This window comes from Heteronotia binoei, chromosome 10, assembly GCF_032191835.1.
Source record: "Heteronotia binoei isolate CCM8104 ecotype False Entrance Well chromosome 10, APGP_CSIRO_Hbin_v1, whole genome shotgun sequence".
NCBI lineage: Eukaryota > Metazoa > Chordata > Lepidosauria > Squamata > Gekkonidae > Heteronotia > Heteronotia binoei.
Genome location: NC_083232.1, coordinates 78166782 through 78190699, shown reverse-complemented (window position 1 = coordinate 78190699; position 23918 = coordinate 78166782). Strand labels below are relative to the sequence as shown.

The 23918-nt window shown below is 43.4% G+C and overlaps 1 protein-coding gene across 2 annotated transcripts in view; it reads left to right on the top strand.

Annotated features, from left to right (window-relative positions):
• The window catches only part of PDE1C (phosphodiesterase 1C), a 355641-nt gene that overhangs the window by 77470 nt on the left and 254253 nt on the right, over positions 1–23918 (top strand). For both annotated transcript variants that reach the window (XM_060247618.1, XM_060247621.1), the window contains exon 3: positions 3477–3648. In XM_060247618.1, coding sequence (XP_060103601.1) covers positions 3477–3648 — 172 coding nt within the window. The remainder of the gene's footprint in view (positions 1–3476; positions 3649–23918) is intronic.

Here is a 23918-nt window from a genome sequence, read left to right as displayed (position 1 = left end):
CTGCCTGCTACTGTTCAACAGCAGTCACTTCACCAAAATCAGTGTTCTGTAGTGATTAGAGTTTCAGACTAGGCTCCGGGAGACCCAGGTTTGAATTACTATTCTGCCATGAAAGCTCATGAGGTGACTTTGGGACAGTTATACATTATCAGCATAAGTTACTTCACATGGTTGCGGTGTGGATGAAATGAATAGGAGAATGATGTAAACTGCTTTGGGTCCTTATTGTGGAGAAATGCAGAGTATAAACAAAGTAAATAAATATAGTTGAAGATGGGAAACAGATAAAAAGTAGACTGGTTGGTGGGTGGGAAGTAAAGAAGAAAGCAGTGAAAAAAGAGGATATGGGGGTTCCTAGGAGAAGGGAAAGAGGAAATAGGTCTCTTCTATAAGTCCTTCAAAGTTTCCCATTGCACAACTGGGCCTGGCCAGGCCATTAGCACTATGCAGCTGGGCCCAGCTTGGCAGGTGGCACTATGCAACTATGCCATAGTTTCCCTAGGTAGAGACTGCGAGGGAAAAAGAAGGAGAAAAGCTGATGTAGGTAGATTAGTGGGTGGGAAGGAGAGAAGGAAGCAGGAAAATGGGAGAGGCTATGGGAACTTTCAGGGAAGAGAAAGAGGAAATTTATTTATTTTATTTTTGTTGATTTATATAATGGGCTCAGGGCGGCTTCCAGCATAGTAGAACAATCAAACCAGTTTAAAACAATTAAAATAGTTAAAAAAATTAAACAATTTAGCCATGACTCACATTAGGTGAGGCGGCCTAAGCAGATTGATTAGGCATCCTTGTCCCAACCTAGATGTTCCCCAATAGTGGAGAAGGAGAAAATGAAATGCCCCACACAAGTCCTTGCATGTCCCTTGCTAGTAAAGATATATCAGCAGTCAAAACAGATCATATAGTCTTGGAGACGCGGGCTGCTGCCCCAGCAAAGAGCAAGGCGAGAAGGCAATATTCAGTCTGGAAGTGCTCAGAATTTCTATAGTTTGTACAAATGCTAAAATCAGCCCCCAGGGACTGAAACTGCACCACTGGGAGAGAGATTTGATCCCTCTCCCCAACATTTTTTCTAATTTAAATCTTTTTACCTATCCATGGAGCTGCTATTAATCCCCAAAAGCCAGAGGCAATGCACTTAATGGATGAATGAATGAATAAATGTGCATGTGTCACTTTTCATGAAGGGGGTGTGTGTCAGCACATAGCTGAACCAGTGTTTAATGACATAGACATTGGAAAGCTGGAAGGGAAGACGGCAACACTGCTGCTGTGACTTGGCTTAACTTGTGTATCTGTCATTACCCTATGATGAAATCTCTCCCAATGAAGAGTTAAGGTGTTCCGGTTTGGATCTAAAAGAGAAGAGCTAATGCCACATGAATGTCAGACGTTTGTGTGCAGGGATATGAATGATAACTCTCAGCCAACAGGGATTTCTTTCCCATTCACCTGCCTCATGAGACAAGCATTGAGTGAGAACTGAGCATTTATTGAAGTAAAAAAAATGAAAGAAAAAAAAAAAGAATGTTAATTGCAGGAGTGGAATGTAGCCCCTCTGGGACAGCAAAGTGAAGTTGTCTCAGATATTAAACCTGCTTTTTTTTAAAAGTTGCATAAGCTGAATTTCAGTTTTAACCTTCCACTTGGAAATTTGAACATATGAAGCTGTCTTATACTGAATCAGAGTCTCAGTCCATCATACTGTATACTCAGACTGGCAGCGGCTCTCCAGGGTTTCAAGCTGAGGTTTTCCATGCCTATTTGCCTGGACCCTTTTTAGTTGGAGATGCCAGGGATTGAACCTGGGACCTTCTGCTTACCAAGCAAATACTCTACCACTGAGCCACCGTCCCTCCCCATTAAACTGCCTTGTATTGAACCAGACCCTTGGTCCTCCAAAGTCAGTATTGCCTCCTCAGACTGGCAGCAGCTCTCCAGGGTCTTAGGCAGCTTTGAAAGGTGGACTTTATGGCATGCTAAGGCCCTTTCCTTCTTCAGACTCCACTTCCTAAATCTCTGGGTATTTCCCAGAACTATCAACCCTAGCATTCATGCACCGTGGATCTGCTTTGTGTTTTCATAGAGGATGATCGCATGTTGCTATTATTTCAAATAGGGAGTTGCTATTTTTTTATGATGATGATGTGTTAGTTAATGTTTAAGGTATTACCTACTATTGCAAGAAAACAAAACAAACTCTAATAGTGAAATCACTAAAAAAAAAAATCACTTGGGGCAGTACAATGATGTGTCCCAAAAACTATTTTGGGGCTCAGGGTCGAAAGTGGAGCAGGCATGCAAGGGCAGGGCCCCCAAAGGAAAACGTACCACCCCCCGTCGACCTGCCAGCTCAGGTGACACCACTGGATGACCAAATCACTGCTGTGGCCTGCCCCTTCCTTCCAACCATAGGGTTGCCAAGTCCAATTCAAGAAATATCTGGGGACTTTGGGGGTACAGCCAGGAGACATTGGAGGTGGAACCAGGAGAAAGGTTGTGACAAGCATAATTGAACTCCAAAGGGAGTTCTGGCCATCACATTAAAAGGGACCGCATGCCTTTTAAATGCCTTCCCTCCAATGGAAATAATGAAGGATAGGGTCATCTTCTTTTGTGGCTCATAGAATTGGACCCTATGGTCCAGTCTTTTTGACAATATTTGACCTCCTCAAAAATGAAATTTTGGTGCTTCTACTGCAAAAAAACAATCCCCCCCCCAGCGCCCCAGTTACCCATGGGTCAATTCTCCATTATTCCCTATGGGAATTAGTCTTGATACGGAATAGTGAGTGTCCAGTTCCCTCCCCTCCCCGCTTTCTGATGACCCTGAAGCAGGGCGAAGGCCTCCAAATTGGGGCATCTCCTGCCCCCATCTGGGGATTGGCAATGCTATCCAGCCACCATGTGGCTGGCCCAAGGCTGGCATTCTCCTTCCTTGTCTGTTCCTGACATGGGCTGCGCCCAGTACATTGGGGCCAGGGCTTGGTGCAGTATAAATTCTAGCGGGAAGCCATGTTTGCTGTTGCAGCGGAAAGCAGTCTTGCAGTACCTAAAATATCAACGGAAGGATTTAAACACCAGTTTCTGTGAGTTTAATGCCTTTTCCCCAGATAGATGAAGTGAATTCTGAATCAGCAGTACACACAGAGAGGAGAGAAGAAAAATGCTACTGCCAGTGTTAAATTGCTTAGCGTAACAATGGAGATTGCCATCATTAATTTCACCCATTGCAAATGGTCACTTAGTTAACTTGCATACTTCTACATTTTGCATGGCAGTATCAAATTATATTATATGCATTTCACGGCCTTTTAATCACCTGTTCTCAGTGCCCTCCCCCCAGTTTAATACCAGGATTGTAGATAATGCCTGAAATTCGAGATAGTAAAAGATGGAGTAATTATTTGCTGCCTTTTTTTGATCTTGTGAAGAAACAGCTATTCTTGTATGCCTCTTTTCTATGTCTCCAGGATCAAAATCTCAGAACTGTCTGTGGAACACCATTATTGGTGGGCTCACAGGAAATCTTAAGGAGAAGCAGAAACCCACCATCATCTATGACCCGCGGCCTCCTGAAGAAATCTTGGCAGATGAACTGCCACCAATCGAGAGTCCTGATGCGCTTGTGAAAACATCGTTCAGGTTTGATTAATACAGATGTGCATTTTTTATGTTCATTTTTCTTAGTCATTAGAACACTGGTGTTTTGCCATTCTGCTTGATAACCAGAATGCTACTGTATTCTCCAGTATACAGGTAATAGCAATGACAGTTTAGGTTGGTAGCTACAGATTTCCCCCCTAGGATGTAACCTTAAAACAGTGCACCTTAGCATGTCCCTGTTTCTTATACAGACTTTCTTGTATCTCTGATAGAGGGCTGCTCACCATTGGCAACAAGTGGAGAGGAAAATGGCATTGTGCCAATGGCATGCTGTCACTTCTAGCAAATAGCTGGAAGTAATGTCATGTTGACAGTATGATGCTGATGTCGTGATGCTTCACAATTTGGGCAAAATTGTTTTGCCCAAATCTCAAAGTATCATGTCAACATCATGCCAGTGATGTGATGTTATCTCTGGATATTCACCAGAAATGATGCACAACACCATTTCTCCACTTTGCCTCCCAGCTGGGCCATGGAGAAAGAGTCAGGGAGGTCTCCCACTGAAGCAAGAGACCTGGCCTCACTACTCTAGCTTCTCTCTGTGGCCATGCAGGTCACCAACACTTTCTTTCTTAGGAATCCGAACTGAAACAGAATCTCTTCTTTAAGCAAAGACCCGATTGCCCTCCTGTCATGGAGGCCATTTTCTGAGTAGCTCTGCCCCTCCCCCCATAGCAGCCATTTTGCAGTGGATCTCACCACCATTTCTCAAAATTTCAAATGAGCCTGCTGACTGAACAAGGTGGAGGAACTCCTACACTCGAGTCCACAGCATGAGTTTATTAGCAAGAGTTCACAGCATGAGTTTATTATATCAGATATAGCCTATGAAGGATTCTTTTATATTCTGGTAAATCCACTGCTTTATATAGTGTATGTGCTGTGGTACTGAATTGACAAAATAGGTTACTACTGTGTTGCTTGTAAAAAATTTACAATATCAGTTGTTTCCACAAAAGTAGAACTTAAAAATGACATTAGTGCTGGCCCTGTTGAGTTCTGTACTATTTGACAGTCTTTTAGCAGCACTGCTGATATGTGTGGGCTGATGGGGAAGAAAGTGAACTGGTTGACCTGGGTCTTGGAATTGGGCATGACCATACAGCAGGGGTGGCCAACGGTAGCTCTCCAGATGTTTTTTGCCTACAACTCCCATCAGCCCCAGCCAGCATGGCCAATGGCTGGGGCTGATGGGAGTTGTAGGCAAAAAAAAAAACATCTGGAGAGCTACCACTGGCCACCCTTGCCATACAGGGTTAAGCATCTCCTGTCCGCCAGTTCTATCCTGGCGTGGCATTGCATGTGACCTTTGCTAACTCAGGTTAAAAGGAACCGAGAGCAGTCATAAACTAGGGAATGGAGAGCTCCCAAGTTGGTCTTGATTGCTGAAATCTTGTTAAAAATGAGGACTAGAACCTTCTATTCTTCTCTGCCAGTTACTTCACTTCACATCCATTTGTTAGTCAGGCAATGGAGTGATTTAAGACTTGATCTTTGGGCATTTGATTGGGGATCGGATTGCTGGGTTTTATGAGTTATTTGTTCTGCTGGAAACAGTAGTTAGTTTTTTGGAGGAGTTTTTTTCCCAGTAAAGCTTGAATGTTGTTGTTGCTTTTAGTTGTGGGTTTTTTTTTTTTGGGGGGGGTCTCATATCATTTGCAATGTTTTAATTCTTGTGGAGCTCTTTGAAAGGGGAAAGGTGGATGCCAATACTGCAAAGCACACAGCAAAATAAACAGGACTTGTAATTTCTTCTAACAAGTTCACATGGAAGTCCTGTGCTTCCTCAGCATTACAATGGGAACATACATGAGACTGCTGAGTCAGGGTTTCCCCACTTAGAAGTTGTTGTTCAGCTAAGGCCACTGCAGTAATATGGTGGATAGGCATTTCACTTTGTCAAGTTTTTGATTTGTTGCTTAAAGTTCTTATGGTTTACAGTACCACCTGAACATTGAGGCTGGGTTCATTCTACCACCTATAATTCTTTCACTGTAGAAGTGTCAACTTACATGTCTATGGGGATATCTAGAGCTTTTAATGAAGCGCATAGTGACACCAGATATTCAGATTATTTGAGGAGTCTTGTTTTTATAAACTATATGCATTTACGCAAATCAATTAGAAGTGCTCTCTAAGCTGCCTTATTGTAAAATTTATGCCAACCTCTTATTGCTAAATCAGCCAGTTGACTTCTCCTTGAGCATGTGTTATCTACTATGCATATATTTGAAGTTTCCCACAATCAGCATTAGGTCATGTAATGCAGCACTATCTCTGCTGGGATGTGTATATGTGTGATAAGCCTTAATTCCATCATGGTTGTAGGTGTGTGATTGGACACGGTGCAAGACAGGATGCTGGACAGGATGGTCCATTGGTTTGATCCAGCAGGGCTTTTCTTATCTTCTAGTGGTTCCTGGTTTCACGTATCTCTCATGTGTATTTATCTATCTGTACTTGCAATGTCCCATGAATCCCATTCTCCACCCCCATTATTCTACTATTCCAGAGCCTGGAGAGCTTCCAGTACATGTTTTAATTGTGATTTAAAGTTTCCTGGTAAAGTCAACCATGTACAAATATATTAATTTCCAGTTTTTGTCAAGGGGATGCTGAGAAATTCACAAAGAAGTGAGCCACTTCTGTTTATGCCTTGTTTACAATTCCCATTTTGTGTCGAATCGAAAGCTACAGATGTTCATCTTGACAACTGGCCTGCAATTTGCTCTGTTTAGATTTTGTCTGCGCAGGGGTGGCGTTTGGCAATGTGGCTGCTGCCCAGATAGATGCTGCTGATAGACACTCATGGTTGACAGGGTTGCTTGCATGGATTACATATGCCCCAGGAACATCATAGGTAAGTCATGCACCATTTAAAGTCAGTTACACAGCCTGTGTGCTGCTGAATGCAGCTGGTGACATTCATCATGCTAGCTCAGAACTGACTGGGTTGAGCTGCCGTCACCAGATGCCCAGGAATAGATCTCTTCAGTTAACATAAACTAACAGGAACACACTCATCCTTGGGAGTCAGTCAGGGCCAAGGCTGGAACACTCAAGACAAGCCACTCACTTTTCCCAATTCCCCACTGCAGCAGGATTGATGTGTGAGTAAGGAAGTCACCCCTTTTGCTCAGAATTTATCAGTCCCAGATCGGAACCAAGTCCAAATCGTTTGGGAATGTCAAAATCCATGGAGAAATTTGGATAATTTTGAAAGGATTGCTAGCAGAGGCTGTTTAAAAACAGGAACTGGCCAACTAGGAATAATTCTGGCCTGAGTCCAGTATCAGTTCCTCACTAGCAGTTACTCCACCCCCAGGCTTCTGCTTTCCCCAGCTTAAGTGATCAATTCCCCACCAGTTGCTGTGCAGCTCCCTCCAATTTCCCTCATGGCTTCCTGCTCCTTTTTTCTTTTCTTTTTTTGAGAACTGGAAGCTGCAAGGGAATTTGGAGGGAGCCGTGGATCAAAATGTGCCTGTGCAGCAACTGATGGGGAATTGATCACATGAGCCAGGGAAAGCAGAAGCCCCAGGGGCGGAGCAATTGCCGGTGAAGAATCGGTCCAGTTGTGTAATTGGAACACTTTCATCCTAAGAATGAGACATTGAAATTCCACTAGAGGGTGCAAAGGAACAATAGATAATGGACGCAGGTATTTGAGTTGCAAGAACAGTTGCTTGAGTTTCCATTCTGCCCTAGGCCAATTCAGTCTTGCACTACAGTGTTATGATTTCAATCTGAAAACTTCAGAGTTACAGCAGTCTTTTTCTTTGGAAATGTTTCTTTGACTGTTGCTTGCTAATAATGAAATGTTTTTACCTTAACCCAAAAATTCAGACTATCATACATGGCTCCCCTTAGAATAACCCGGAGATCACCTCATGAATTTTTGAACAGAGTTGCCAGCCTCTAGGTGATTGAAAGCCTGGAGACACCCATGTTCCAAAATTAATCAGAATCAAAAAATTCTTTTAGAAGTACAGAAAATTGCACAGGCTAAATCCATACTGTGTTCTTCCCGTTTGGTTTACACAAGCTCCAGGTGATGGCTGGAGATCTCCTGGGATTAGAACTGCTCTCCAGACTACAGAGATCAGTTCCCTTGGAGAAAATGGCCACTTTGGAAGGTGGACTCTATGGCCTTATACCCCACTGATGTTCCTTCCTTCCCCAAACCCCACCCTCCAGATCCCACACCTCAAATCTCCTGGTATTTCCTAACCTGGAGCTGGCAACCCTAGGAGGAGTAGTGTTTTAAGCCCCAGTCTTCATGGGTAAAATCTAGCATTGTGCCCCTTTGGCGCTGGAAAGGAAAGGTCCCCTGTGCAAGTACCAGTCATTTCTGACTCTGGGATGACGTTGCTTTTACGTTTTCATGGCAGACTTTTTATGGGGTGGTTTGCCATTGCCTTCCCCAGTCACCTACACTTTCCCCCCAGCAAGCTGGGTACTCATTTTACAGACCTCGGAAGGATGGAAGACCGAGTCAATCTCGAGCCAGCTACCTGAAAACCCAGCTTCCACTGGGGATCGAACTCAGGTTGTGAGCAGAGTTTAGGACTGCAGTACTGCAGCTTTAACACTCTGTGCCATGGGGCTATACATGATAGATATTTGTAGTCATAGCTCACTCACTGTTGCCATTACCGAAGCTGATATTTGACATGTTAAAGCACAAATTCTGCTTTTGTATTGTATCTGCCCTTCCGTTTTCAATTCGAAATACATTGCAGATACCTAAGCGAGAGATTAGGGTTGCCAGGTTCCTCCTGGCCACCAACAGAGAATGGGGGAGTTGGGTTTTCAGATCCATGTTGGGAACTCCTGAAGATTGGGGATGGAGCCTGGGGAGGACAGGGACCTCAGTGGGGTGCAATGCCATAGAGTCCACCCTCCAAAGCAGCCATTTTCTCCAGGGGAACTGATCTCTGTAGTCTGGAGATTAACTGCAATTCTGGGGGGTCCTCAGGTTCCACCTGGAGGCTGGCATCCCTAGCTCTCAGAGGCTGCAGGTTAAAGTCTTGTCTTTACACATATAGAACTGTCAGTAACTCTGGGGTCTAAGATCATGAGACCTAAGACCAGAAAATATAAAGCAAGAGGACAGATAATTGGATGCTAGCCATTCAACTAACAAAATCTATCTGTGGTCTTTACTATGTACTTGATGAGGACAATCCCGTAATACATGATGTATATATCAATGTGAGGTCAGGATCCAAACCTCAGAACCTGTTTTCATGGCTGAGGTGGGGATGTATTGCATTTCTTATATCTGCTATATCTATTTGTGATATTGCACAAATACATTATTTTTAATACTGCACGATCAGTTCATCGTTAATACAACAAATAAGCCAGGTTCCTGCCTGGATAGTTTACAATCAAATTTCGGAAAGGACATTCTCAAAAATGGAATCGACCCCACTTGCAATCAACCCGCTTGCAACAGAAATGACAGTTTTCTGTTGCGTGGAGCGTCCCACACGCTTGATTCTGGATTTGTTCAGAATTCAGAAAGAGCAACATTTCTAATGCTTTTGCAGCTCTGCAGCTGGGAACTTCGCTTTTTCTTCTGTATTGCTGAGGCATGTGTTGCCCCCCCTTTCTTTATTCCCTTATTATTATTGATCTTGCGGCGTATGGTCAACACTGTGAGTTTAATGCTTTAATCTTATTTGTTTATTTGTTTATTTATTTATTTGACTTATATCTCACCCTCCCTGCTGAAGCAGGCTCAAGGCGGCTCACATTCAAAGGTCATAAAAACCAATATTAATAAACCATAACATAAAAATATAAAGTACATCATAGATAAAAGCATATAAAGCAATATCATAAAACAATGTCAGGTGCTATTTTGATTTAACAGCCGAATATATTGATGTATAAGTAATGGCGAGTAGCTGTCAATTCAGTCAATGTTAAGTTTTATTATATAGCAGTTACTGCTGGATGTCCTATTAAGAGAAAAGTCCCAGGTCACAGTAGAGTGTTCAAGGTGGGCCAAATAATGTCTGTTTTTGTGGGCCAGGCGGTTTAATTATTTTAGGTATGGTTTAATATCTGTTTTAATACCTTATTCAGGTTTTGCTATTTGAGTTGTTAATTTAAATAATTTTATGGCTGTCCTGTTTTTATGACTGTGAGTACACCACATAGAAAAACTTTCAGAAGAGCGGGGATATTTTTTTTAAAAAACTTAGATTTTTCAGGTATTCACAAAACTCACCAGGGATTGTCAACATTCACATGTGAATGTCAGCACTGACCAGATTTTGGAACTTGCTGTGTATATAGATACAGGATAGATCAGTGATACAAAAGTGGTGAGTGTCTCTCCCCACCATAGGCTTCCCAATTCCCAGGTCCCAGCGGGGGATCCCCCGTTTTCACAGGCTTCTCCCCACCCCCAGCCAGCTGGCTGGTGGGGGAAGCCCTGCCCCCCAGAATCACCATGTCGTTTTAGAGCTCCTGCAGGTCCGTTTTTAAAATACGTGCCTTTAAGGCTGAGCAGGAAACAGGAAGGGCTTCAGAGAAGGGCCCCTCCCTTTGTTTTGCTTTCCTTTTTAGATCAAGTAAAGTTCTGCAGGAACAAGACCCAGTAAGTATTTGTGTGTGTGAGAGAGGGAGGGGGCAGGGGATTCCCTGGTTTGGAGGCCCTCCCCCCTTTTAGAAAGCGGGGGGGGGGAGGGAAATGTCTAGGCACTCTGTTATTCCCTATGGAGAACGATTTCCATAGGGAATAATGGGGAATTGATCCGTGAGTTTTGGGGGCTCTGGGGGGGGGCTATGTTTTGAGGTAGAGGCACCAAATTTTTAGTATTGCATCTAGTGCCTCTCCCCAAAATACCCCCCAAGTTTCAAAATGATTGGACCAGGGGGTCCAATTCTACGAGCCCCACAAGATGGTGCCCCTATCCTTCATTATTTCCTATGGAAGAAAGGCATTTAAAAAGGTGTGCTGTCCCTTTAAATGTGATGGCCAGAACTCCCTTGGAGTTCAATTATGCTTGTCACACCCTTGTTCCTGGCTTCACCCCCAATGTCTCCTGGCTCCACCCCCAAAGTCTCCTGGCTCTGCCCCCAAAGTCCCCAGATATTTCTTGAATTGGACTTGGCAACCCTACCCCACCATCAGTAAACTATGCTGAAAATTTGGGTTTGGTTAAGACATTTATAGACAGAGATCTGCTGCGACTTTGAAGCCTGTTTCATATACCTTTTGTTCTGAGTTGAGAACCTGGGTATCCAGGGGTCGTTTTGTAGAAAAATAGGTGGTGGAGCTCATCCAGGCATTGTTATGTAGCTGCACCTACTATTCAATGGACAAGGTAGGTAGGAGGAAGGGGAACTGTCAGAAAGGTTCAGGAGCTGTGCTTCTGTGAGCTCCTGCTGAATTCAAGGCCTGTGGGTATCAAATCTATGTATACTGTGTCAGGTTTGCAAGGTATACACATGTAGAAGTTGCTATGTTTGCTCTTAAAATACGTATGGGGAGTGAGTAGGAAGGAATTGTGTTTCTGCTTGCTTATATTTTAAAGGGAAACAGCAATTGCTACGCATGCCCTATCTTTGTACCTAATGAACTTTGTGTGTATTTTGATTACAGGGATCTGTACCCAAGTACCAAAGGGCCCATAAGAAGTGGCCTCAGTTTGGAAATAAGCAGAAATGGGTCTTATGGTACTGATTCAATTCATAGAATGACTCCTGTTTCCATGCATGAAGTTTTTGAAGTCTATCGTTTGAAGAGGTGTCCGTTTCTTTCTTTGATGTCAAAGTCTGTTAGATACATTATTGATAAAAAGCAAAGTCTTTAAGAAAGTACGCTTGTCACTACATGGACTTGGGGGGAGGCGAGGGTTTGCCTCTGATGGTGTAACTCCTGCCACTTGCTGGCACTGCAGGTCAACAGTCTTCCTGTAGAGTCCTGGGAACCCCTTGGGCCAGCAATTCATCCTTTTCTTTCAAAAACTGACCAACAAAATTGCCTGGCATTTTCACATAAGAAATGAGTCTCCTCTATGAACCTGCAACCTACCTGTAATGTTTCCTGCTCTATGGTTGATAGTCAAGGAGACACACCCAAGAGGGAGCTGCTGTGATGCTTGTGTCTTGTTCCAAGTGTGGCTGAGGACATTGGTTCTCTAGACTGTGTCCATGTGAATAGGGCCCTATTTTCCTTGAACAGGCCCAAGGTACCATGCCAGTAGGGCTTTGATGCAGAGAAACTAACTCTTACTCTCTGCCCTTCCTCATTATCGCTGCATCTGACCTGGGTCACATGTGGCCAGCTGGAGCCAGCTACTGGCACCAGCTGCATCCCCATGCCGGGACTGGCTTCATCATGGGCAATGTACATGCTGATGCCTGCTGGCTGGGCTCCTCCAGGGCTGGAAGGATCCCCTTCCAGTTTCCGTGCTTAGGTTTACTCCTGACTTGCTGGCAGTCTCAGGGTCACTTCCTCCAGCCACAAGTTGGTTGGGTTGGGCCTGGACCCCTCCCCTTGGCTGCACAAGTAGGGGAGAATGGGCTACACTCAATCTTCCCAGTCAGGGGTGGAATTTTAGCAGGAGCTCCTTTGCATATTAGGCCACACCCCCTGATCTAGCCAATCCTCCAAGAGCTTACAAAAGAGCCTTGTAAGTTCTTGAAGGATTGGCTACCTCAGGGGGTGTTGCCTAATATGCAAAGGAGCTCTTGCTAGAATTCCACCCCTGCTCCCAGTGCCTGTGATCATGATTTCATCTTCAAGTATTTTCAGCCTTGATACAGGTGTACTGGAACCTGGTTCATAGGTACTGAAACTGAAGTGTGTATGTTGCCCCTTTCAGACAAAATGATGATTGGTCCTGGTGGTGCCTTTTGTCAGTCTGGGTTGACACAATAGCTGTGCCTGCTACTGGAAGACAGAAACCAGATCATTGTGATCAATGTGATTTCCAGATTAGACAACTGTTAACACGCCTTATGTGGGAATGCCCTAGGTCCACTCCAGCTAAAGCAAAATGTATGTGTGTGCTAAGTGCTGTCAAGTTATTTCATGGTGACCCTATGGATTAATGAACGTCAAATCGCTAGCTTTGAAAACTGAGGGCCAGTTTGGTGTTGTGGTTAAGAGTGGCAGACTCTAATATGGAGAACTGGGCTTGATTCCCCACTCTTTCACATGCAGTGTGACCTTGGGTCAGTCACAGCTCTCTCAGTTCCACCTCACAGGGTGTTTGCTATGGGGAGAGGAAGGGAAGGAGAATGTAAGCTGCTCAGACTCCAAGTGAAGAGCAGGGTATAAATCCAATCAGGCATATTTTTGTAGCAGGAACTCCTTTGCATATTAGGACACATACCCCTGATGTAGCCAATCCTCCTGGAGCTTACAGTAGGCCCTGTAAGAAGAGCCCTGTAAGCTCTTGGAGGATTGGCTACATCAGTGGTGTGTGGCCTAATATGCAAAGGAGTTTCTGCTACAAAAAAGCCCACAATCCAATCTGCTCCTCCTGCTGCTTCTTCAAGAAGAAGACTGCAGATGTATACCCCGCCCTTCTCTCTGAATCAGAGTCTCAAATCAAATTTCATTCTCCCAGATAAGTGTCCTCACACTTAACCACTACACCAAACTGGCTCTCCTACCAAGAAGACTGAGCCTGGCATGCTCATATTCTATCTGTTTTGAATCACCAGCACTGGCTTCCAGTCCTTTTCCAGATTCAGTTCAGGGTGCTTTTTTAAAAAACAACCATTAAGTGGTTTGGTTCAGAGACCCTGGGAACCTCCTCCCATTTAACTTCTTGATTATATCTTTGAGCGTGTCCCTTGGAAATAAGGACAGCTGGAGCATATGGTCTGACTCTTGGGCCTGGTTTCACCAAGATGCAGGGAGGCAAAAGAACTCACTCTTGGGACTTTGCACTCACACAGCTTCTGGTTTAAACTGGGCTATTGCCTTTTCGAAGCAGGCATAGATGTTGCATTTCCCAACTGGCTACCAGCCCCCTGGTGTGCTAACTGTGCTCATGTAGCTGCTGAGCACAGGTTGAAAAGAGAGCCATGCAAGTGCAGAGTCCTATGGCTGAGTTCTTTTGGGCCATGTTTCATTTAAATTGGTCCTTAGAATGACTGGCTAGATCCTGTGTTACAAAAATGCAACAATCTCAGTGCATGCTTGCTTTTTTGCTTCTTGCACTGCACATCTCATGACTCTTTACTCGGGGCTCAGAGTCTGGATTCTGCTCAGTCCCAACTGCAAGGGAAAATGAAAGCAACCACAAAACAATGGACTGGAAATACTGTCCCATGCCTTTTAGAAGAACCAGGGAAAGAGTGCTCATGGCATTTTGAGGAAAGGCTGGTCCTGACACTTTAAACATTGTGGATGCTTAGCTGAATTCTCTTGAAATTACAGGTTTTAGAAAAATTCAGCTGCTTGCATTTCTACAGCAAGAGGGAAGGGTTGTGAGTGGGCTGGCAGCAGTGTAACGTGAGGGTGGGCAGGGGTTATCCTGCAAATGCAGCATTTAGCTACATGGCCCCTGTATTAGTCATCATTCCTGCTATTAACTGAGAAGAGGGAGACACATTTGCCGGAGTGCACGTTCTCAGGGAAAGGGAACAAGCCAGTCCCACACATTAAAGAGAAAGGAGAGATTCTTTTCCACATTCCATTTGCACATTTGTGAGACTGAAAATGAGGCCAGTTCCAAAATGGAACAGGAGACTATTAGAATTATTTGTACCATTTGTATGGTGTGTATTGCTCAGTTGTGTAGCCGTGGAGCTCGCCCTGACTGAGCCTGTCACACTATAAGGCGTGTGTATTGGGAGTACTGTAGCTAAAATGGCTGGGGAAAGTCTAAAGAAGTGGTTTGTATTACGTAAAAGCACCATTTAAACAAGACAGGTTGTTTGTACTCGGAACAGTTCCCCGTGCTTTCCTCTTTGAACTCACTGTTTCCCCTCTTTGCCTCACCCGGTTTGATAGGATTTTTAATCAGTAGTAGGTATATTGCTATAGTGTTCTAGCAATATATCCACCACTGGTATTTTTAAAAAGAACAGCAAAAAGCCTAGGGGCGTTGTGGGGAGGGAATGAGCTTGAGGGGAAATAGAACCGGATCTGCACCTCCCTGTTCACTCCCCAAACCTGCATTTGATATGATCTTTCAGGAAAAGTCTACCAAAGCAAATTTGGGGAAACCTGCAGGGAATAGGGAAAAAAACCAGGAGGTGAACAAAAGCACAGTGTTGTCACATGGAAGTCAAATTAAAAATGGCTGATGCTTGTGAGTGAGGATGGAGCAAGGGTTCTGATTGGAAGCCCTCTGGTATGAACCAAGTGCTTTGCCATACAGAGTTCCACATGGTCTAGTGTCATGTATAAATGAGTCTTTGAATTGCGCAGTGGCCTGTAAGTATGCAGATACCCAGAAATGACAGCATAAAAATTGCAACAAATAATTTGGTCATCATTTTCAGCGATGGAGGGAGGTGTGGTTTATTCATCCACCCTTGCAGGGTTCCACCTACTGAAACTGTTCTTCCCTCATTGGTTTTTACTTAGGTTGCCTTTTTTAAAAAGGCAAACATTCATGCATTGAATTTTTTTTTTTAAAAAAACCCTTTTAGGGCTAATAGAAGTGCAGTTTCAATTGGTGAAAACTGTCAAGACCTTGGGAGTGACCTTGGATGTCTCTCTGTCAATGAAGGCCCAGGTCACACATATTGCTAAAGTAGCATTCTTCCATCTACACCAAGCCAGGTAACTGGCTTCCCTCCTGCCTTACTCAGACAGAGTAATCCACTCACAAAGTAATCCATGCAACGGTCATCTCCAGGCTAGACTACTGTAACTCGCTCTACGCTGGCCTACCTTTGACTTTGACCTGGAAACTCCAGTGGGTCCAGAATGTGGCAGCACAAGTCCTGATGGGAATGCAACACAAGTCCTGATGGGAATTCCACAGACAGCACATATTCTACCTGTGCTGCACCAGCTACACTGGCTTCCGGTTGAGTACTGAGTTAGATTCAAGGTTTTGGTTATGACCTTTAAGGCCTTAATTGGTCTGGGAGTGACGTATCTATGGGACTGCCTCCGCCACTATGTCCTTGGAAGAGCATTACACTCTACTGGTCAAAATCTACTGGTGATCCCCAGCCCTAAAGAGGTCCAGCTGTCCTCAACGTGAGTCAGCTCTTTTTCAGTCCTGGCCCCGACCTGGTGGAACTCTCTGCTGGAAGATACCAAGGCCCTGTGGGATTTTTTACAATTCCTCAGGGCCTGTAAAGCAGAGATGTTCTGCCTGGCTTTTGCCTGAGGACAGTAATGGTTGACAGGCTGGCACCCCTCCCCCTAAGGGGGGGGGACTGTTCCCAGTACCTAGAAAGCAGAACTGTAGCACATTATAAAGAATGTTAATTGGGTTGCAACTTGTTTTAATCAGCTGGTTTTATTGATTTTATGTGTATTTTCTTGTTGAACATCACCTAGAGCCTAGCATTGGCTGGGATGAGGCAAAATAATAATAATAATAATAATAATAATAATAATAATAATAATAATAATAATAATAATAATAATAATAATAATAATAATAATAATAATAATAATAATAATAATAATAATACAATAGAGGTGCAGTGATTATTCCTCCTTCCCTCCCTGGAATGTTCCCTGTCTGAAGAGGGGCACACATAGGTGCAGGTTAGCCAATGGGGGCTCAAGATCCTAGTTTGCTCAAGGAAGCAGAGACAGTAAATGTCGGCCGCCTGCCTCACCACTACTGCTACTACTTCAGAGGAGGTAAGCTTTCTTCTCTCATCATTGTCTCAGCCTTCTTTAAAATAACACAGCAAGTAATGCATGCCCTGTAGGGCTACCTAAACTCTTAGGAAATGGCTTCCTCTTGCAAGAATTCTGCCTTTGCCAGAGGGAGGCAGGAATGGCATCCAAATTCTTGCAAGAAGAAGTAATGCTGTGAGAGTTTGGGAATCTTTTGTAAGAACAATCTCTTGCCACTCCTGGGTGAGGACAGTAGTTGGTGGCAGGTGGGACAGTGGTAACTGGAGCGCCATTTTGGTGTAATGGTTAAGTGTGCGGACTCTTATCTGGGAGAACTGGGTTTGATTCCCCACTCCTCCACTTATAGGTGCTGGAATGGCCTTGGGTTAGCCATAGCTCTCGCAGGAGTTGTTCTTGAAAGAGCAGCTGCTGTGAGACCCTTCTCAGTCCCACCCACCTCACAGGGGGAGAAGATATAGGAGATTGTTGTGGGGGAAGAAGATATAGGAGATTGTGAGCCGCTCTGAGTCTCTGATTCAGAGAGAAGGGCAGGGTATAAATCTGCAGTCGTCTTCTTCTAACCGCTCTGGGAATCTGCCACCTGTACTTGACCACTTCAGGTCAACTCCTTATGGAACTGGCTTTGAATTTCCCTTGGAAGATCCAGTCATGGATCTCCCAACATCTTGCCTTTCCCCTTAGATTCTTATGCATTTTCTTGGCAGCTCTCTTACAACTTTCACCTCACTGATGTCAGTGGTTCATTTTCTGATGGAGAACTTGGAGGATTCAGCTGAATAAATTTCAAGCATGCTAAGGAGTCTTGGCACATGAATGCCAAGGCTGCCCTTATGTACCATATGGTGGACCCATGTGAGGAGAATAATTCATGGAGGAATGTTGTTGGCCCCCTGATTCGTTTGCTGCATAAAGGGAAAGGCTTTCATGTTCTGTCTTTTTGTTGCTTGCTAATGAAATGTAACTCTTCTATAATTGTATTTGGAAGAAAATTATTTCTCAAAAATTCTTTGAAAGCAAACCCCTTTGTGACTTGCTTTTCTGAAGTAAGAACAAAAGGTTTCTCACTCTGACAGAAACTTCAGAAAAGGCGATGACAGAAAAAGTGACAGATTCATTTCAGATAAATTTATTACTGTAGCTTTGCTAAGTTGTAGTGAGCAGAGAAACTGTTAAGGCAGTAGGAACAAAGAGAATATCTAAATCTTGCTACATCAGGCACTAAGTATTTTGTCTAGAACATTTAAAATGGAGAGTGTGACTGTTATGTTTTGATTCTCATTCTCACTGTCTTTCCCTTGTCCTCCTCCTGGCATATGGCAACTGCATTTTCTTCTTTTTTAAAGTCAGTCTCTTTTTGACTTCTAATCATGAAGATTGTACACAACCATAGTGAACAGTGATAGTGCTTGCAGATTTCTTTGTGCAGCAGCAGAATTCTAGGTGGAGCAGCTTAGAATCCTAGAATCAGGGAACTGGAAGGGGCCACACAAGCTATCTAGTCCAATCCCCTGCTCAGTGCAGAATCAGCCTAGAGTATCCCTGACAAGTGTTTGTCCAGCTGCTGCTTAAAGATTGCCAATGAAGGGGAGCTCACCACCTCTCTAGGTAGCTGATTCCACTGTCGAACAACTCTTACTGTAAAAAAGTTTTTCCTAATATCCGGTTGGTTCCTTCCTGCCCTTAATTTAAATCCATTGTTGCAAGCCATATCCTCTGTTGCCAACAGGAGCAGCTCCCTGCCCTCCTCTAATTGACAGCCCTTCTTCATGCTGTTGAGATAGAAGCATTTTGAATGCTTGTAGAACTGTGGAAAAATCTGATTTATACTGCCATCCTAAGTAGAGTTACACCCTTCCATAGCCCTTGCCTTCAAGTTGACTTAAATATCTGTAGATCTATTTATGATTGCACTGTGTTCTCTATGCTCCATCTGTGAGGCCTCCATCTCTAGCAGTCTGAAAGTAAGCAGGTACTTGAGCCAGGTTTTCCAGCAGGTGAGTGGGAAACAATAAGCAATGAGCCCCTGAGTGATCAAGACCTGGGCCAGTATTTTATTGGAGCAAGTGGAACTTTCTGCTTGTCTGAGTCCTCTGATCCCTCCTCAGTTGGTACTGTTTTGTTGCTGTCTCAGTGTAGGTGCTGAAGGACAGCAGAGATTTTGGCAGCTGGTCTACTTCCTCTGGCAAAGTAGCACATTAGCAGAGTAAGGTGACTGGATCTCACTACCAGAGTCATCAGCTCAAGACATTGGGTATTCTGTACTACCTGTCTCAACATATGGTTATCTCCAAACCACAGAAGGTGTGCATGAGGTTTTGTGGCCTGCAATGATGGAATGCACAGTTTGACTGCTACCATGGAGTGGTAATGAGGATCAAGTTTTGTTGCTGTCTCAGTGTAGGTGCTGAAGGACAGCAGAGATTTGGGCAGCTGGTCTACTTCCTCTGGCAAAGTAGCACATTAGCAGAGTAAGGTGACTGGATCTCACTACCAGAGTCATCAGCTCAAGACATTGGGTATTCTGTACTACCTGTCTCAACATATGGTTATCTCCAAACCACAGAAGGTGTGCATGGGGTTTTGTGGCCTGCAATGATGGAATGCACAGTTTGACTGCTACCATGGAGTGGTAATGAGGATCAAGTTGGTTCTGGGCACTTTCTGGGGTCTGCTGTTGGGACAAAGGAAAAGCGCAACAAATTTAGCTTAAGTCATTCTGAATACATCTGAGTCAATTTTTAAATCAAACTCAAATGCTGGTATTTTTCCCCCTGGCATTGTGGTCTCAGGACACAATGCAACTTTGAATGCTGTCTGCATTCTTGAAATTCAAGTCCAGTTGGGCCATAAAGCTGTGCCTCCAAAAATATTTGCTGAGTCTATCCAAAAAAGGCACTTTTCCCGCACTAACTGAAGTGATAATAATTAATTCAGCTGTAATTCTGAACTGTTCTTTTGTTCCTGGACACTACTTTAAATTCCTTCTGAAGATGAAAGCTTGAGAGAATATTGGATTATTAAAGAACATCCTTGGGAGGGCTTCTCCATTTCCTTAATTACTTTAACAATGCTGTTAATATCATTATTCCAAACGTCAGCAATACTTTACCCATTAGAAAGATTATAGAAAATATCAATGAATGTTCAGGGAACCAGATGTACATTTTATATAAGGTGGAGCAACTCTGCCGACTCTGGTGGAACTAGGAAGATTGCATTGTGATCAGAATCCAATGTCACATTCTCAGGGTGCAGGCAGGCAGGAGTCCAAAGTCAGTCCAAGATCAAAGTCCAGGAAGTCAAGCAGGAGCCAAGTCACCAATGCAGAATCACAAACCGGAATCAGAAGTCAATGTCCAAAAGCCAAAAGGTCAGGGTGCCAAGGAAATCAAGCATGTCAGGATCAGGCATCAGGAAGGAGCGTGGATGCAAGCCAGAGAATAGACTTGTTGCTTCCACAAGGTTACCAGGTCCTGGGTGGGAGCTATATGGGAGTCTCAATCAGCCTGCTCCCTGGGTGGCAGTGACTCTGCTAGAACTCAGGGCTGAGAGATCTGAAGCATCGGCATGCCTCATGTCTTTGCTCTGAAAGTTCTTTCCGGAGCCTGCTTCGAACTCTTGAGATGGGAGGAGGAGAGCTCAGAGGAGATTGATCGTCAACAGCTGACACTGGTGCCTGGAGAGTGATTGATGGGCCAGCTGCTGTTTGTTCAGCTGAGGAACTGGCTGGCAACTCTTCCAGGTCTGTTAATACTTCCAGCTCCTCCTTGTCAGGGCTCATGACATCCAACATGATAGTTAAGAAAAGGTACTCTATATCTTTTCTTATGTGAATTAATGCATTAATTGGCAAATATTTGCAACTTTTAAATGATTAATGGATAAACTATGATAGTAAGCAGTGATTACAATATTACGTTTTCAAATCATGTAGTTTGGTCCCATGGAATTCCTTAAGATATATTTACTCCATTTGTAGTCTTATATTTATTTCACCATAGGAATACATATCTCATTTGTAAACTCAGTACTTCAATCTGTGCTTGGAGGGGCACAGAGTAAATGTAATGTGTTGATTTTATAAGACCTTTTAAATGTCACTGATACTAGTCCTCTACACATAACACTATGCACATTGAAATCAATGTTTGTAGAGGAAGTGGAGACGGGAGCATGCTGGCCTTGCCCCCCCCCCCCCCCTTCAATCTCCAGTTTATGAGTTTGGAGACTATGTGAATAGGAAGTGTACACATGCAGTTTCCTTCCTGGTGGTTATTTTTTGCATGTTCCTCATTATGGAAATGGAGCTTATATACACGCACTTCCTATTCCCTTAGTGTTGCATGTATCTAGGTTCAATACTCAGACCGATTTTGCACTCGGTCTGGGGCCGATTTCGCACTCACTGGGGCCGATTTCGCACTCACCCTACGCCGCTCTCACATTCGTCTTCTCAATGCGGCATCCTTCCGATTTCCCAGTATCTACCCCGGGGCTGCAGCAAAGATCGGTGTTTAAAAGCCAGTTTCTGTTTGCTGTGCTTAAACACCGATCTTTGCTGCAGCCTTGGGGCAGATACTGGGAAATCGGAAGGACGCCGCATTGAGAAGATGAATGTGAGAGCGGCGTAGGGTGAGTGCGAAATCGGCCCCAGTATCTCCACCAAAAGTAAAAAAGATCCCTGTTAGCAGTTGCTGAGGAAACCCTTGCCTCGAGAGCTTGGAGAAATGCAGCTAATTGTAGTAGTAGACAATACTGAGTTGGGCAGATGTGGTGTTAAGAGCAGGGTTTTTTTTGAGCAGGAATGCACAGGAACACAGTTCCAGCTGGCTTGGCATCAGGGGGTGTGGCCTAATATGCAATTAAGTTCCTGCTGGGCTTTTTCTACAAAAAAGCCCTGGTTAAGAGAGTTTCACACATACAAAACGTTGATAGCTAAACAGTGGAATCCTAAGCATAGTTGTACTCTTCTAAGTCCACTGAGGTCAATGGGCTTAGAAGGATATAACTCTGCTTAGGACTGCACTGTAACAGTTGGGATCTGCAAAGCAGATGAAGGAAGCCACAAGATGAGCTGACTGAAGGCTGCACAGTGAGAAAACCAAAACTAACAATAGAGCTCTCGCTGGTCTATCCCACTTCTGGCTAAAGGCAGAATCATAGTCATAAGAAAGCTCCTGTGCATTTGAGACTAAGATGTTGAGGGTAAAAAGCTAGACTGGAAGCCTTCTCCATCATCTGTAAATTTTCTGGGTACAGGAAGTTCTAAACTGTGGGAGAGAATTCGAACATGTGACTGTCATCACTTGAGGCTCTGTGTTTCTAGCCTGAAAACTGCAATGCGGCTGTGCTGCTGAAGTGGGGACTGGAATGAAACTACACTAAAACTTGAGCAGGAGACACAGCTCAGGACTTTTATTCCTGTGACATGGGCTCTCCCTTTGGCCTTGAAAGGCTTTTTTAAATAACTGGAGTTGCTCCGTGTTTAAGGCTTGGAGGCTGAAGAAAGATTTTACTTTGTTCAGCCAGCTCTGGGTCAAGATTTAAAATGATTTAACCCTGCTTTGATTGAGAGGGTTTTGGGGGAAAGCAATAGAATGGCTTTTCCAGCCCAATGTTACTTGGCTGCTTTTAAAGTTTCGTTTGGTTCTGATGAGACCAGGAAAATAAGCCTGACTATTAACAACCCTTTGTGTAGACAAATGTAAGATTGAACATAGCATCTGCAAGGTTTGCTTTTAATTTAGAGAGAGAACTGACATGTTACATGGACGTCTGACTGCACATAATGTCTGCATTTGCTTTTTGAATTGCTTAATACAGATAGATGCATTTTGTGGACTGGAATAAAATCACTTTATCACAATTAAAAAGGGGGTTTGTCTTGCACGACGGTATCTTCCCTCTTCTTGATGATGTAAAATTGAATTCTGTGTAAGCTTGTTATGCTGATGTGATAAATGTTATATCTCCTTTGTGATTGGAGGAGATGTTCATACAGAGAACAATAAAAGTGAGTTATAGTTGGCCTATTTCTGTTGCCAGCCATTTTCCAGGTGAAATTCAATGTCTCCTTGTTATATAGTTCATAAATTACTACTGTTTTCTATCCCACCTTTATGCTGAACAAAGGCATCCCTCAAGGAAACTACAATATGAATCAATAAAACAAGTCCCTCAAAATATATATACACTGCAACATAAAATGTTATATAATCTGTTCAGATTGTACAGAATTCTAATGGTTAGCATTGCATGGTTTATATTAGCTTGCCAGATCAGGTCTACCTTGCTGGTGGAACTCTGTATGACAGAGGATCTGGCTTTTAAAATCCTGTGCATGTGTATGTGTGCTCCAGGCCAAGGGCTTCCAATTGTGGAGTGTGATAGTCTCTCTTCCTCCCTCCCAAAGCAGCCACATTTCTGGCTGCTATGGGAGTGTGAAGGGGAAACCATGCCATGTGTGTGGGAGTCATTTCACCAATGGAAACTGTATTCTGGGTGCTACCTCCTTAATACTGGCTTGCACCCAGATACATAGTAATGTGGAATACTATGGTATGAATTAAGTTGATCTTGGTTGCCAGTGAAACATCCTTACACTTAAGAATCTTTTCTAGCTCTTTCATTGCTACCCTTTCTAGTCTCAGTCTCCATTTAATTTCTTGGTTCCAGTTTCCCTCTTGGGAATAGAAAGGAATAGAAAATCTTGAACAATTTCAGTTTCTTCATTGTCAATCTTAAAGTTGTACAATTCCCCAGTAATCATTACTTTTGTCTTCTTGATGCTCATCTGTAATCCTGCTGTGGGACTTCCTGCTTTAATCTTCATCAGTATTCGTTTCAAGTCTCCAGTGTGTTCTGCCAGTGATGTGGTGTCATCTTCATATCTCAGATGGTTGATGTTCCTTCCACCCATTTTCACTCTACCCTTCTAAATCTAATCTAGTTTTCTTGCACATAGATTGAAGAGACATGAAGATAAAATATGTCCTTGGGTTTAAATAACATGGACCTGCAAGGCCATTTGGTTCTTTCTTTCTTTCTTTCTTTCTTTCTTTCTTTCTTTCTTTCTTTCTTTCTTTCTTTCTTTCTTTCTTTCTTTCTTTCTTTCTTTCTTTCTTTCTTTCTTTCTTTCTTTCTTTCTTCTGATTGTACAACTTAAACATGCCATTTATAATGTAGTCATAATACAAAATTGAACTATACTATACTGTTCATGTAATTGAACATGTACAGAAGATAAAAGTTTAATATTTTCATTTTCCAAAAGAATAATCACAAATACACTCAATACTTGAGAAAGAGTCACAAACTGCTGCACCCTATTCACTATAGCACATATATTTTTGAGTTTTTGCCATTTGAGAGGCAGGACAAACTGCAAGTTGGAGACGGAAAATAAATTCTGTAGTAAACAAAATAAAATGTATTATTT